General features: G+C 38.6%; 1 protein-coding gene across 13 annotated transcripts in view; it reads left to right on the top strand.

The window, feature by feature from the left end:
- Window positions 1-15,984, top strand: part of cacna1ab (calcium channel, voltage-dependent, P/Q type, alpha 1A subunit, b) — a 141,512-nt gene that overhangs the window by 88,920 nt on the left and 36,608 nt on the right. For all 13 annotated transcript variants that reach the window (XM_061770675.1, XM_061770677.1, XM_061770670.1 and 10 more), the window contains 4 exons: window positions 406-503; window positions 584-734; window positions 1,280-1,407; window positions 2,992-3,088. In XM_061770675.1, the coding sequence (XP_061626659.1) occupies window positions 406-503; window positions 584-734; window positions 1,280-1,407; window positions 2,992-3,088 (474 nt within the window). The remainder of the gene's footprint in view (window positions 1-405; window positions 504-583; window positions 735-1,279; window positions 1,408-2,991; window positions 3,089-15,984) is intronic.

The following is a 15,984-nucleotide window of genomic DNA, read 5'->3' as shown; positions in this document are numbered from 1 at the left end:
CTCCACACAGGCGGGGTCGGGATTTGAACCCCGGTCCTCAGAACTGTGAGGCAGATGTGCTAACTGCCGTTTTGTCATATTATTAATACATTTATTTCATATTCTTATTCTTGAATCAGTTTTATTTAATATTAGTATTATCATGCCTTGTATTCATTTAATATATACACTAATATATTCTATATATTTGTTATTGCATTATTCATAATAATACTTCATAATTACTAATGAATGTTGTATTTATACCCATTCATTGTTCTATATTATTTCTTATTTTCTATTACACTATTAGTTTAAGATCTAAAATATTTACTACTTCATTAGCCTGAATTCAAATGTATAATGCCGAAAGAGTTTTTACTGTGTAGGTGAGTCTAATGAAAACTTCTGTGCGCTCTCATATAGTTGTTTGGCAACCTGTCACTGGAGCAGGAGGGCGACAGTGCCATCGACCATCACAACAACTTCAGAACCTTCGTCATGGCCCTCATGTTGCTCTTCAGGTGACCTTTGCTGCACTAACTGGCCATGCGGCAGATTGCTCCATGGCATTATTATTTCATGAGTATGTATGGACACGCAGGAGCGCCACGGGCGAGGCCTGGCATGACATCATGCTGTCATGTCTGGGAGGCAAAGAGTGTGATCCGGCCTCTGGCAACACCGAGCCCGAATGCGGCAGCACCTTCGCTTACACCTACTTTGTCTCCTTCATCTTCCTGTGTTCCTTCCTGGTGAGCGCAACGCACAAAGTCCAACTTGTGATGCTTCCTGACGTCATAGCTTTACCCGGTGGTACATTCAGAAAGTTAAAGTCAAACACCAAAACACAAACAAATCCCATTTTTACTAATTCCCGCCATCATAAATTGGACCTGGTTGGTATCGTTGGAAGGATCATTGCGAAAAATCTGGGTGTAGAAGTTAAATTCATAATGAATTGATTAGTCCCTCATTTATCGCAGGGGTTAAATTCCAGAAGCTCTCAAGATAGACAAAAATAAAGTAGCGACCATATATTTATTTTATTATTCATATAGGTATTTTTAAATTACTTATTGATGTTGTAGAAGGACACAGGCAGCACGGTTGAGAAGATCACCCCTAAAAATGATAAAAAGGACACAAACGGTGTTGTTTGGGAACAGTATTAATGGTATGTTAAGAGTCAAAATCCCAGTCACCCTTCCAAACCTCTCAACGTACACCAGACCACTTGGTGGAAATGTGACTTCCCCTCGCCGGTTGACATCATTCAAAGTGCTTTTGCTGTGCACAGATGCTCAATCTGTTCGTGGCCGTCATCATGGACAACTTCGAGTACCTGACAAGAGATTCATCCATCCTGGGGCCGCACCACCTGGACGAGTACGTAAGGATTTGGGCAGAGTACGACCCCGCCGCCTGGTGAGTAGGCAGTTGACACCCACCAATCGTGCAAAACAAATCAAGATGCTAAGCTAACATAGGATATACTGGAGATCACAGAGAAAAAGGCTTTAACACTGTTAGCGCTCTGTTGACAAAAAATAGCTAGCTAGTCAAGTTAGCTTAGCTTGCTAGCCCTCAGGATGTAGCATATGTTAGTAGCATAACATTACTTTTTTTATCATTATTATTATTTATTGATATACAATTTGCAGATAATTACTTGTGCCTCTATCCCAGCTTTATCCTGAGCCAGAATCTATCTGGCTTAGTTTGGTTTTTTTTCCCCAACCTTTTTGGATATGTTGCAGATAATACAAGTACATATTATTGCCTGTTGTTTCTTGAGGGATTCACATGACTTTGTAGACAGTCGCATAGCCTTATCCAGAACCTGCAGGTATTATTTTCAGCCTCTTTCAAGTTCCAGTTAAAAAAAAATACGTTTGCTTATTCCTGTTGATTTTTGAGGGTTTTAAATGACTATGCGGATGGGCCTCATAGCCTTATCCGGAGCCAGAATTTGTCTGGGTTAGTTTTAAATTATTTTTTTCAACCTGTATATGTTGCCAATAATACAAGTACATTGCTTGTTACCGTTTATTTTTTTATTTTTTTAAATAGGGCCCGACCGATTAATCGGCGGCCGATTTAATCAGCAAATATTAGCCCTTTTAAAACCGCCCCATCTTTTGCCTTGTTTTTTTTTTTTTTTTTTTACACATTAACACAGTACAACATAAGACAAAAATAATGACATTCAAACAAACATAAAAAAAAAGTCAGCAAAATTTGTCAGATTTTTGCCAATTTTTCTCTCTGTTGTAAAGTTCTACTTGTGTTAAGGGACCAAAAAGAAGACTGATTACTTGGATATCGAAATTTTATTCTGCCAAATATCAGAATCGACATTGGCCTTAAAAAATAAAATAAAATCATAATCAGTCGGGCCCTCATCTTAAATAATTATGCGGATGGGCTGCATAGCCCTATGCAAAACCTGCATCTATCTAGGTTGTTTTCAAGTAGGTTTTTCCATATCCCTCTATGAATACAGTATGTTGCAGATAATGCAAGTACAATACTTGTGCCTGTTAATTCTTGAGGAATTTACATAACGATGCAGATAGCCTTATTCTGAGCCTGCATCTGTCTGGCTTAGTTATGGGTTTTGGTACCATAAGTATTGTAGATCCAAAGCTTGGATAGAGCATATGGATCAATTGTGCCCTCTGCTCGCTGAGAATGAAATCCACAGGTAAGTCGTTCAATGAGCAGTTAGCCAAGTTCTCGCCACATTGCTTCATGAATGTAGATAATTTTTTCCTTCCTCCCGACATTACAGGATCTCTTCTTGTTCTGCCTGAATTTGAAATGAATGTCCACACCCCACCCCGACCCCTACCCCACCCTTCTCCTCTTCCACTTGTGTGTGTGAGGAAGGCATCTTATACCTCTTTCGGGGTGTCAATGAATGCTCTTTCTTCTTCTTCTTGACTCTTTTGTCTTGGCGTGAGCTGTGTGACATGCACCTAACCTCCCTCCCTTGTATCTTTCTTGCAGCGGGCGCATACATTATAAGGATATGTACAGTTTATTGCGAGTTATCTCCCCTCCCCTGGGCCTTGGCAAGAAATGCCCGCATAGGGTGGCCTGCAAGGTTTGGACTGCACCCCCCCAACCCCACCCCACTCGCCCCCCGCCCCATAAAAGCAACTTATTAAGAAACGCAACCTGCTCGCCTTTTTTTGTTTTAAATAGACTGTAATGAATGATGGATTCTTTTCTTTTTCACTCACTTGTTGCTTTCACGTCATCTCACCATCAACTTGTGATTTTTCGAGGGTGGGGGGCTGTGTGTGTGTGTGTGGGGGGGGGGGGGGGTCACTTGTTGACACACACATAAGCATGCGGTGGTGCACTGCACTCGCTGTTGTCGGGTAGGGGGGTGATGTTTAGATACATGTAACTAGCAAAAAAAAAAAGTTTTTTTTTCTTTTTCTTTTTGCTTGCTGTCTGATTTTTGCCTGGGCAGGACCCGTTGCAGGGGGGGCCACGTGCATCTTTCATCCATTTTGGTTCGTTAGCACAGAGATGCACGCAAAGAGGGCTGGGTGCTAGCCGTGTTAGCGATTAGCAGCGTTTTGATGCCTGAACCTGCACTTGAGTCTCTCACTTACTCCATATTGGCAGTGTTCAGTTAACACTGTTTAATAAAAGACAAAACGACGATTCACGTCTGTTCTGTCACTTTCATATTTTTTTTGGTACTCGTTTTATGTTTGTTTTCAACTAAACTGTCTATGCACTACTACACATACCGCTGCACGAACGACTGTACACACTGCACTGACTTACTTACACTGTTATTCACTACGATGTGCACAATACACAGTGCTATACTGTACATACTACTAGATGTATGACTAGACATTCTATAAATAGTACTAGGGCTTGACATTAACATCTGCCAACTCGGCAAATGCCGGTGAATTTCAACAATGGTGGGTAACGGTGCCACTCCGCTAGCCTTTTTAGCGAGTTATTAGGAATCCCACGCATGTTCCTGGCAGGACACGCTCGGCTCCAATATTACTGGCGCCAGGACACGTGCCGCTGCAATATGATTGGCTGCTGCATCCCAGTAGACCCACCGTCTTTGTTTTTATTTCGTACAAATGCAATACATAATTGGGATGCTCATTTTGTTACATCTGCGTAGCCTGCCCTTCCCGCAATACAGCGGCCAATCATGTTGCAGTGAGGCATGTCTTGCCAGTAACACGCGTGGGGTTCCTAATAACACCACTTTGGCGGGTTGTATTTGATCTGCCATATGTGCTATAAATACTTTTGTATGTATTACTACTATACACATTACTACTATTTGTACTACTCTACATGCTATTATCTGTACCATACATAGTTTTATGAACTGCTATACTGTACATAATACTATGTACACTACTATAAGTACATTAATATAAACTGCGCTGCATATCACTATGCATAATACTATATGTAATATGCATATCACTAGAACTACTACTATAAGGACTTCTGTATTAAATAGTCCGTCTACGGATTGGTCCCAGGGAAGACAAACCCCAATGCTAGTGTTAGCATTAGCAGGCTAACAAGGAGCAAGTATCAGACCTAAACATTGAAAACAAAAAATGAAATGGCCACCACACCCGCTCTGTTTGTGTCACTGTAAACTGAGAATGTGTGTGTGTGTGTGGGTGCGTGTGATTCACTTCTATCCAAACATGGGAAAAGAGCCCAAAAGACACGACACTCGATCCCCGCTTTCCCTCCCCAACTCTTCCCTCTCCTCTTCTCATCCTCTTCCTCCTGTCCTCCTCTATCGTCATAGCAACCAACCACACGCTCACCACCACAGTGACAAACAACAACAATAACCTTTGTGTGTCTTTGTTTCCCTCTTTCCTTCCCTTGTGTCCTTTTGTTTTGCGTTCTTCCTCACCTATTTGTCAACCCCTTCATCCTTTTGATTTCCCTCCTTTGGCATCGTTTGTTCTTGTCTGTCGGGGTGATTGTATGGTGTGTGTGTGTGTGTGTGCGTGTGTGTGTGTGTGTGTGTGTGTAGCGGCCGCATCACTTACACAGACATGTATCAGATGCTAAGACACATGTGTCCACCGCTAGGCCTCGGGAAGAGGTGTCCCGCCCGGGTCGCCTATAAGGTAGACTCGCCCCGTCCCCTTTTTCCTTCCCTTATGTCCTTCCACTTCCTGTCCTCCCTCTGTGGTTAGTGGTTGTGGTGGTGGTGCGCGCTGTCCTCTGTTGGCTTGGGATCGGAGGGCGCCGGCCGCAGCTTCTGTGGTTGCAGTGACGTGTGACGGTGGACTCCTTGGATATATTTTTTTGACTTTATTTTACTTTTATACGGCGCCCCAGACATAGAATGGGAGGGGGGATTTTAATTGTGGCCTAAATATAGATAACGTGCGCACAAAAGGCTAGTTTGTGTCCACAAATTAGGTATAATATACACACGAAAGGCGAATTTGCTGCCACAAAATACTAATTTGTGCTCACGGATTAGGTATAATATGCAGACAAAATACAAATTAATATTATTATTATTATTTCTGGACAGTTGGGTAAGAAAATTGAGTGCACATTCTTTAGAAATGCTAAGGTGAAAGTAGAGGACATCACCTATTGCAATTTCTAGCCAAGGTGTGCTCCTTTTGCTTACCCAGATGTCCAAGTTGCCCCAGACATTTCAATGGTGGCCACGAATCAGGTATAACGTGTGCATGAAATACTCATTTGTGGCCACTAAGGAGGCAGAATATGCATACAAAATACAAATTAAAAACTGGAAGGTAGAGACAGAGCAGTGGTTCTCAAATTGGGATCACTGGAACTCCAGGGGTCTGTGAGACATTGGCAAAAATATGTACATTAAATTAGGTTGTATTATTAAAAACAAGTGCATACATTACCTACATATACCTGCACGCCAGTTAAACAAACATAATACAGTAATCCCTCGCTATTACCTTTTCCACAAACAGCGAAAAAAAACAAAAAATGTAATTGACATCCCTCAAAAAATTCTAATTGCGCATATTAGTAGTTTAACCCATAAACATAGCACAAACTAAGATCCCGATCAATATCAATTAAAAAATAAAAAATAAAAAAATCCTAATGTGCTGACTAAAATTGTTTTGCTTTATGTCCTTGTAGATTCTCAGTCATCCAGGTCAGGTTCTTCTTGTTCGTTAATGTGTTTTTTAATGGGTTTCGCAGAATGTTAAAAAATGACTCGGGTAATTATTATGTTGTTACGATAACAAAGTGAATATGGAATAATAATGAATTTTGGACTGTTTGGTAAGCAAATGGAGTACACCTTCTCTAGAAACTACAAGTTAGAGGACACAGCGATTTTGCAAAGTGCAGTTCCTAGGCAAGGTGTTCTAAGTTGATATGTATATAATTACACAATTTTTGTATTGTATACGTTACACCTACTTCGTGGCCACAAATCAGCATTTTGATTGCACATTATATCTATTTGGTACAAAATATTAATTTCTAGCCACGGAATGACCTGCGCACAAAATACTCATTTGTAGGTTTGATATCATTCCTATGAACAACGTGGACATCTGGGTGAGCAAATATTTTACCATTGAAATGCCTGGGGCAACTTGGACATCTGGGTAAGCAAAAGGAGCACACCTTGGCTAGAAATTGCAATAGGTGATGTCCTCTTCTTTCACCTTAGCATTTCTAGAGAATGTGCGCTCCATTTGCCTACCCAACTGTCCAGGAATGATATTGATATTCATTTGTATTTTCTGTGCACATTATCACTATTTCGTGGCCACAAATGAGTATTTCATGCGCACGTTATACCTAATTTGTGGCCACAATTACAATTTTTCTTTCCCCATGTCATTTCTGGGGCTCTGTACTTTTTTTAAGTGTCACCTGCCAACCCTGCCGTCAGGCCGCAGGAGCGAGGGAACAGAGAAGGGGAGCTTTGCCTGTCCATCTGCAACCTGCACGGACGCACACACACACACACACACACACAAGTACACACATACACACACAACGTGTAATTGATTGAGAAGCAATGATTTTAACGACAACAACACCGATGCTGACGATGCGGGTACAGAAGGAGCGGCAAAGTGCGCCTGGCTTCGGCCCTCTGGCTCTCTGGTTCCTGTGGATGGCGCTAAAACGTGTACGCGTGCACACACACACACACACACACACACACACACACATGTACAGCTTATACAAGGAAATAAGATGTTCTGGTTTTGGTTGGTTTCTTGTTTTTAACAAGCTTGAGGAAAGTTGAGCATTTGTGCTTCGGACCACTGTCGTTTGATAAGAATCTTTTCTACATTTGCTGTCTCTGTCTTTTTCTTCACACGCTTTCTTTTTCTTTGTGGCGTCCAGATTCTACTATACAGACTACAATGCAGCGTACTATAAGTATTAGTATGTGTACTATGGCCGCTATACATACTGTACGTAATACTAGTCATACTATATACTATCATACAACTATATCCATTGCTGTATGGGCTACTATTAACCTGTCACCATTTTAAGTGCCTCTGATTAACCGCAAATAAAGTTCAGATGTTCTAGTAGGCTTTTCGTGACATTTTTGTTCCGAAATTCATTTAGGGGTTGAACCACTAAATATTTTTTTCTGGTCGGCTGTGACGCGATTACAGTCGATTTCGAGTAGATTAATGGATGACGTCATTGATATTTTTTCAGCACAATACAGCGGCCCCCAACTTTTTTTTTTTCTCACATACATACTACTATATATTGTACTGCTATACATACTAAACTCCTGTAATACAAACATAGCCTAATACTAAGAATGCAATACCTTATACAGACTATACTATATGTACTGCTAAGCTGACCACTTACATATACACACACACACACAGTGGGGCAAAAAAAGTATTTAGTCAGCCACCAATTGTGCAAATTCTCCCATTTAAAAAGATGAGAGAGGCCTGTAATTTTCATCATAAGTATACCTCACCTACGAGAGACAATCTGAGGGGAAAGAATCCAGAAAATCACATTGCCGGATTTTTAAAGAATTTATTAGCAAATTATGGTGGAAAAGAAGTATTTGGTCACCTACAAACAAGCAAGATTTCTGACTGTCACAGACCTGTAACTACTTCTTTAAGAGACTCCTCTGTACTCCACTCGTTACCTGTATTAATAGCACCTGTTTGAACTCGTTATCAGTATAAAAGACACGTGTCCACAACCTCAAACAGTCACACGCCAAAACTCCACTATGGCCAAGACCAAAGAGCTGTCAAAGGACACCAGAAACAAAATTGTAGATCTGCACCAGGCTGGGAAGACTGAATCTGCAATAGGTACGCAGCTTCGTGTGAAGAAATCAACTGTGGAAGCAATTATTAGAAAATGGAAGCCATACAAGACCACCGATAATCCCTCGATCTGGGGCTCCACGCAAGATCTCACCCTGTGGGGTCAAAATGATCACAAGAATGGTGAGCAAAACTCCCAGAACCACACGGGGGGGACCTAGTGAATGACCTGTTAAGAACTGGGACCAAAGTAACCAAGGCTACCATCAGTAACACACTATGCCGCCAGGGACTCAAATCCTGTAGTGCCAGACATGAACCCTGCTTAAGCCAGTACATGTCCAGGCCTGTCTGAAGTTTGCTAGAGAGCATTTGGATGATCAAGTAGAGGACTGGGAGAATGTCATATGGTCAGATGAAACCAAAATAGAACTTTTTGGTAAAAACTCGGTAAAAACTTGTCGTGTTTGGAGGAGAAAAAATGCTGAGTTGCATCCAAAGAACACCATACCTACTGTGAAGCATGGGGGTGGAAACATGCTTTGGGGCTGCTTTTCAGCAAAGGGACCAGGACGACTGATCCTTGTAAAGGAAAGAATGAATGGGGCCATGTATTGTGAGATTTTGAGTGAAAACCTCCTTCCATCAGCAAGGGCATTGAAGATTGAACGTGGCTGGGTCTTTCAGCATGACAATGATTTCAAACACAGCGCCCGGAGTGGCTTCGTAAGAAGCATTTCAAGGTCCTAGAGTGGCCTAGCCAGTCTCCAGATCTCAGGAGAGCGAGTTGAAAGTCTGTCTTGCCCGGCGACACCCCCAAAACATCATTGCTCGAGAGAAAATGTGCATGGAGGAACGGGCCAAAATAGTGCAACAGTGTGTGAAGACTTACAGAAAACGTTTCTCTGTCATTGCCAACAAAGGGTATATAACGAAGTATTGAGATGAACTTTTATTATTGACCAAATACTTATTTTCCACCATAAATTTGCTCATAAATTCTTTAAAAGTCAGACAATGTGATTTTCTGGATTTTTTTTGTTCTTTTTTTGTCTCACAGTTGAGGTACACCTATGAAGAAAATGACAGGCCTCTCTCATCATTTTAAGTGGGAGAACTTGCACAATTGGTGGCTGACTAAATACTTTTTTGTCCCACTGTGTGTGTGTGTGTGTGTGTGTGTGTGTAGATAGATCGATAGATAGTATTATACACTACTTGATCTACTATTTGTACTACTATACGTACTACGATACACACTTGTATGTCACACTGCTATTCAAACTATTCTTCATATTGCTATTCACAAACTACTATTCATACTATTTTACACACTACTATACAAATGATTAGAGGTACTGCTATATGTACAGTGGATATAAAAAGTCTACTTGTTCAATACCGGGTTTTCGTGATATAAAAATATGAGATAGATAAATATTTTTTTATAAAATCCACCATTAATGTGACCTGCACCCTGCACAATGCAATTGCGGGGAAGTAAAAATAAACAACTGAGATAATGTGGTTGCAAAGATGTGCACACCCTCTTATAATTGTAATGTGGCTATGTTCAGAAGTAACTAATCACATTCAAACTTACACACATGCCCCATCTGAAATGTCGCTAGTTAACCCAAATACATTTCGGATTTTTGAGTTGGGTTCTTTATTTTATATATATATTTTGTATTTATTATTATTATTATTATTATTTTTTTGCTAACACTGACTGCTATTTGGAACTGTTCATAGTTCCTTCCATCTTGACTCAGACCCCACTTCCAGTTGAAGTCAAACAACCCCAAAGCATGATGCTGCCACCACCATGCTTCACGGTAGGAATGGTGTTCTTTTGGTGATGAGCTGTGTTATGTTTGCACCAAACATACCTTTTGGAATTATGTCAACCTAGGGTTAATCGGATGGATTTTATTGCTTGCACGATAAAGCTTCGTCATGTCGCTCTACAACAAAAAATTTTAAAGGATTTTTCTTGATCTCATTTTTTTAAATTTTTTTTTTTTTTTATTTACAAAAACTGTCAGGGTGTGTAAACGTTTTATATCCACTGTACTGTTCATTATACTATAATACTGTACTTCCTTGAAAACTTGTTGAATCTGGGTGCATTCCACTTCTTTCCCATCCGCATCCTTTTTCTGTCTTATTATTGTGTATTTCTCTACCTGTTCACCTTCTGTCCTGTCCTCATTGTGTTATCTCCCTCCCTCTGTCTGAGCACACTCTCTCCATCCTTCCTCCCTTTTCCATTTTTCCTCTTTTCCCGTGACTTCCAGTAAGTTAGCCACAGATGGCGTTCGGGTTTTGTGGAGAGAGTTCTTAAGTGGTCTGAAGGTCATGACTGTGGTTCTGAGAGTACTAGAGTTGTCAGAAGGCCGCCGGTGGTTTCCCAGTTTCAGTGTCGTTAGTCACGTCTTGTTCTGTCCTTTTTCAGTCCTCCTCTCTTTCCACACAAACACACACACTTTCTTCCTCTCCTTTTCGTGTTGACAGTGCTCTTTGTCCTCACACTTTATCCCCCCTTTTCTTTTTTCTTTTTTAACCAGTGAGCACATCTCATGATCCCTCCTTCCTCTTGCCCTACAACGCCACCACTTGACAACAAAATTCCTTATTATTTCCTTAGTGACTTTATTCTCATAATACTTCAACTTTTTTTTGTAATCTAAAAAAACAAATTGTACTGGTAAAAAAATGTCTCTGAAAAAATACATTCTACAAAATAAAAGATTTTCTCAAAAATACTTAGATTATTGCTACTATTTCTAGAAAACAAATATGGCCTAAGTATTGTAATATTTTCAATTTATTTGCTATAAACTTTATTCTAAAAAAACTTAACTATTCTCTTGGGAAATCATTTTTCCAAAATAATTTAAAATCTTATATATAGGATAGAAAAATATATATGATATTAGAAAGAATTAATGTATTTTTTCCTCTCAAAATACTTGATTCTCATAATAGTTAGACTTCTTATCTTGAAAGAAATATGTTATTGTTCTTGTAAGATTACAACTTTTTCCCCAGAAACAAGTTTTTCTTCAGGGAAATATTACAACTTTATTTGTTTTATAAATAAGGCTTTTTCTCTCAGAAATGCATGTTTTAATCAATAAAATACACACATTTATTCTTGTATTGTTGCATCTTTTTCTAAAAAAAACCAACAATTAATGGTAATATTATGCCTTTTTAGCTTGGAAACAACAACAACAATATTGCTTTATTCTTTAGGAAATGCAACTATTTTCTTGGAAAAATACAGATTTTTATTAAACATTTTTAAGTTAATATCTAGACTGGAAAAAATAAATTATCCATTTTGTAATTTTTCATCTGGAAAAATATGAATTTCTGAGGAAATATTACCTATTTCTTATAATGATTTGTTACATAGGAAAAGTATCAAAAACATATTCATTATTTATGTATATTTGTTATAAAAAAAATTCTACAAACCCCAATTCCAATGGGGTTGGGATTTTGTGTAAAACGTAAATAAAAACAAAATACAACAATGTGCAATCTTTTGCAACCTACATTCAATTGAATACACTACAAAGACAAGATATTTAATGTTCAAACTGATGAACATTGTTTTTTTGCAAATATTGTCTCATTTTGAATTTGAGGACTGCAACATGTTCCGGGGAAAGTTTAGGAATGCTCAAAAAGCACCTGTTTAGAACATTCCACAAGTGAGTGTCATGATTGGTTATCGAAGGAGCATCCCCGAATGGCTCAGTTGTTACCAGCAAGGATGGGGCAAGGGTCACCACTTTGTGAGCAAATAGTTCCACAATTTAAGAACAACATTTCTCAATGTGGAATTTAGGGATTTCATCACCTACGGTCCATCATGTCACAAGATTCAGAGAATATGGAGAAATCTCTCAATGTAAGTGGTGGTCTGGGGTTTTGACGAGTGCACATTCCAATTAAATCCATGACAAAAATCATGGATATCGTGTCCTTCGGGCCAAAGAGGAAAAGGACTATCCGGATTGTTATCAGCGCAAAGTTCAAAACCCAGCGTCTGTGATGGTATGAGGGTGCATGGGTACCTTTCATAACTGTGAAGGCACCATTAATGCTGAAAGGTACAAACAGGTTTTGGAGCAACATATGCTGCCATCCAAGCACCGATTTTACATGGACGCCCCTGCTTATTTCAGCAAGACAATGCCAACCCACATTCTACACGTAAAAACAGGTTTTGGAGCAACATATGCTGCCATCCAAGCACCGATTTTTCATGGACGCCCCTGCTTATTTCAGCAAGACAATGCCAACCCACATTCTACACGTAAAAACAGCCTGGCTTTGTAGTACAGGCGTGCGAGCACTAGACTGGCCTGCCAGCAGTCCAGACCTGTCTCCCATTAAAAAATATGTGGTGCATTATGAAGCGCAAAATACGACGACAAAGACCACGAACTGTCGAGCAACTGAAATTGTACATCAAGCAAGAATGGGAAAGAATTACACTTAGAAAGCTCCAACAAGGAGTGCCCTTAGTTCCCAAACATTTGGAGTGTTGTTATAAGGAAGGGTGATGAAACACAGTGGTAAACGTGCCCCTATCTCAGCTTATTTATAATGCAGGCAGTTGCAGGCATCAAATTCAAAATGAGTATTTGTAGTTTAGCCATTTGGTCATTAAATATCTTATCTTTGTAGTGTATTCAGTTGAATATAGGTTTCAAAGGAATTGCAAATCATTGTATTCTTTTTTTTTTTTTTTTTTTTTTATTCACGTTTTACATGTCCCAACTTCATTGGAATTGGGGTTGTTGACTTAAAATATAGCACTTTATTCAAGTTCTATTATCTTTTTAATTCTCGAAAAATGTAGTATTTGTAATTTAAAGTTTATTAACTTTTTTATAGAAAATGCGGCTTTATTCTCTTATTATGACTTGTTATCAAAAATGACTTTTGTATCTATAAAAAAAACGAGTTCTGGAAAAATCATGACTATTGTCGTAAATCACAATTTTTCTGAAAAAAACAGTGTTATTCTGGTAAGGTTGTGAATTTATATCTTGAAGAAACAACTTTAGGACTGTATAGTTAAGACATACTTGTAGCATTTGTTTTCTTTTCAGTGTGGCCTTACTAACACTCCTACGTCCTATGTAACGGTTGACATGACGATTCGATGAAAGGGTCATTGGATGGCAAAAACGAAAAACACAAAGAACATCAAGTCATTTCTATGATTTCCTCGTTTTTGTCCGTCGTCTTTACAGGTTGTAACACAACACTAATGCTTTTTTTTTCTTTTTCTAACTCTGACACCCCCTTTTTTGAAACACTGCACCCGTTTGGCATTGAGAGAGATCTTGACTTCCTCTCCAATCGGATCTGGGGAACTAAAATTGGACACACACAAAGAAAATAATAAATGGAGTAGGATAATATTTGGATTGAGGATACTCTCTTTGCGCGGATGCACGGCTGCTTGTACTGTATGTGGAATGGGGGCGCAGCGGAAGGGACTTTGCATGCTGTGTGTTGGGTGGTCCACCAGGGGGTGTTGCATGCACGCTTGATGTTGGCCGATGCCCGCCTGCCTGGAGCATGCCCACAAAACCAACCGTCATCGTGCTTGCCGACGTGCGTGCCCAACGCTCATGTTCGTAGGTAAAGCCGATGGATGTCCACCGGTCCCGATAGCAACCGGTCGCAAGCTGCCCACCCTTGCTGGCTGACAAGGTTCTATCCAATGGTTCCTCCATCGGATTTACCTGATATATGCAGGGAACCTCCTGACTGGTAGGGGGAGCTCTATACAACATGCCAGAGTTACCGTATTTATTAAAAAAAAAAAAAAAAGCTGTCGCTTGAAGAAAAGCACCAGTGATAATGTTTTGTTGTTGTACTGCAATTAAGCTTCAACTTAATTGAGGTTTGTGCAGAATTTTGTGTGTAAGTGTACTTTTGTTACATATATTTTATACATACTCTCTTGGTGTGGCACAGCATAGATGTGTGAATGTGCCAGCCCATTCACACATTTAGGGAACATGGGCACAGGTTGGGTCAGAGGCCGTTTTGGTCCCCCGATTGCTCCTCCTGGTGGTTCTGGGTTCTAGCGGTCGCTTAGCAAAAAAAGAAGCCCCTCCCCCCTCCGCCTTGGAAAAGTACGACATTATTCCCGTAATATTATGGGTTTTTATCTCGACAATAAATTCTAGCCAAAAGAAGGCCTTTTTTCTTGAAGAAATATGACTAGTACTGAAAAGAAAAATGTACTTTTTTCGAGAAAAATTACTTGTCATCTGGAAATATCATTTTAGTTTTGGGGGGGAAAAAAGTATGTATAAAAAAAAAAAAAAAGCTTTACTTTTGTAATTTGACTTCCTATCTAGAAAAAAAAATATTCTCAGAGAAGAATGTAACTTTATTGTGGAAATGTTGACTTTTTATTCTAGAGGTGACTTCTAATCTGAATTTTTTTTTGCAGACACCATTATTCATGTAATATTGTGACTTCATAATTAGCAAGGAACAGAACTTTATTTTCGTAATATCACTTCATATCTAGAAAAATAATCCTAATAAATCTAGAATCTATTGAACATTTTCTAGAAATACTTATGGTATTATGATTATCTACAAAAACAACTTCATAATATCTGTTTTATGACTTCCTTTCTAAAAAATATCACTTTATTCTCCCAAAATATTTTGTTGAAAATACAACTTTTTTTCTTGAAAAAGAACTATGTTCTTCTTGAATTATAACTTTTATCTAGCAAATATTACTTGATTCTCAAAAATAGAAAGAAATATGACAGCCCTTATTTCTGAAGAAAAAAAAATACAATTTAATTCGGTATCGCTATCTAAAATCTGATTTTATTCTAGAAAAATAGAACTTTTTCTTTCAATTTTAATCTTGAGCAAATGTAGCTTTGTTCTTGTAATGTGATTTTTTTTCTTTTAATCCAGAAATATATGGCTTTATCCTCATACTTTAATACGACGTTTTTCCAGAAGAAACGGTAACTAAATTCATGTAATATGATTAGTTCTTATCTAGAAAAAAATAGTTTTCCTCAAAATATTAACTTCATTCTCAAATTGACTTTTTTTTTAAGAACAACACATTTTATGACTTAGAAAATATGACCTGATTCTCGAAACATAAAGAAAAATGTTAAGATAAAATATGCCGTTATGTTTAAAGTTTTCATGAAAAAAATACTTCAATGAGGATAAGCGGTAAAGAAGATGGATGGATGGAAATACGTCAGTCAGTATTTTAAGATTAATACAACTTTTTAGTTGTAAGTATTTTCATTTTGGACAAAATACAGCTCCATACTCGTAATATTAGGAATTCTTATCTTGAAATGTACGGCTTTATTCTCGTAATATGATGTTTGTGTCGAAAAAAAGATGACTTCATTCTTGTAATATTATGATTTCTCCTCTACTACATCTAAAGTAACTTTGAACTTAACTTCATTCTTGTAATATGAATTCTTACCTCGAAACAAAGTTTTATTCTCGTGATATGCTACGTTTTCATTTACGGCTTCATTCTTGTAAAATGGTGACCTCGTATCTAGAAACAAATACTTTATTCTGTAAAAAAAAAATGCACTTTTTGTGCGCTCTTGTCGAGTATCACTGGCGGATATGTAGA

Source organism: Phyllopteryx taeniolatus, chromosome 4, assembly GCF_024500385.1.
Source record: "Phyllopteryx taeniolatus isolate TA_2022b chromosome 4, UOR_Ptae_1.2, whole genome shotgun sequence".
Taxonomy (NCBI): Eukaryota; Metazoa; Chordata; class Actinopteri; order Syngnathiformes; family Syngnathidae; genus Phyllopteryx; species Phyllopteryx taeniolatus.
The sequence above is the reverse complement of the archived record's forward strand: the minus strand, read 5'-3'. Positions and strand labels throughout refer to the sequence as shown.